Here is a 766-nt window from a genome sequence, read left to right on the forward strand (position 1 = left end):
GTACAGGAGCAGGGAGGTGGGGGACCGGTCTAGTTCGAGGGGGATCAGGGTCACCACGGATGGGGATGGGCCGAAAGGCCCGCTTCCACGCTGGTGGGCGGGGGGGGGGGGGGGAGGGCGGTCTAGGGCCCTGTGACAGCTCAGGGAACGCTGTGCCGGGTTAAATGCAGACGCGCGCGCGTTCGTTGAAACGGTGCGGTATTACCGAAGCGCTTTGTCGCTGACGAACGTCTCAATGTTTTGCAGACGCGGTGGTAACGAAGAGAGCTCCCGCAAAGGCCGAGGATGTAAGTTGGCTGGCGCGCAGGATTAAAAAGGCCTGGGGTTAACCCGCAACATAGAGCGCGGAGCGGGGACGGGCCCTTCGGCCCAGTGCGTCCATGCCAGCCCTTGCAGACGAATGCCGTCTTGCTCCCCTTATCCGTCTGGGAACGGGACTGGATTAATTTAGGATATCTGGGTCGGCACAGATGGAGATGGGCCGAAGGGCCTGTTTCCGTAACATCTCTAAACGGGGACTGGATTAATTTAGGATATCTGGGTCGGCACGGACGGAGATGGGCCGAAGGGCCTTTTCCCGTAACGTCTCTAAACGGGGACTGGATTAATTTAGGGTACGTGGGGCCGGCACGGATGGGGAAGGGGACGGGCCGAAAGGCCTGTTGCCGCGCCGTGTGACTCTCCGCTCGAACGTTTCTTAACCCGCTCGCGGCCATCGTCGAGCGTCTGTTTGCAACCCAGTGCCCCCCCCCCCCCCCCCCCCCCC

General features: G+C 62.1%; 1 protein-coding gene across 1 annotated transcript in view; it reads right to left on the reverse strand.

Annotated features, from left to right (window-relative positions):
* The window catches only part of LOC125481012 (neurogenic locus notch homolog protein 3-like), a 16,774-nt gene extending 16,058 nt beyond the window's left edge, over nt 1-716 (reverse strand). Inside the window, exon 1 of the mRNA XM_048621158.1 lies at nt 206-716. Within this exon, the coding sequence (XP_048477115.1) occupies nt 206-716 (511 nt within the window). The remainder of the gene's footprint in view (nt 1-205) is intronic.
* Nucleotides 717-766: the final 50 nt, after the last annotated feature.

The sequence above is a fragment of the Rhincodon typus genome, unplaced genomic scaffold (genome assembly GCF_021869965.1).
Source record: "Rhincodon typus isolate 14 unplaced genomic scaffold, sRhiTyp1.1 hic_rhity00000071, whole genome shotgun sequence".
Lineage (NCBI taxonomy): Eukaryota > Metazoa > Chordata > Chondrichthyes > Orectolobiformes > Rhincodontidae > Rhincodon > Rhincodon typus.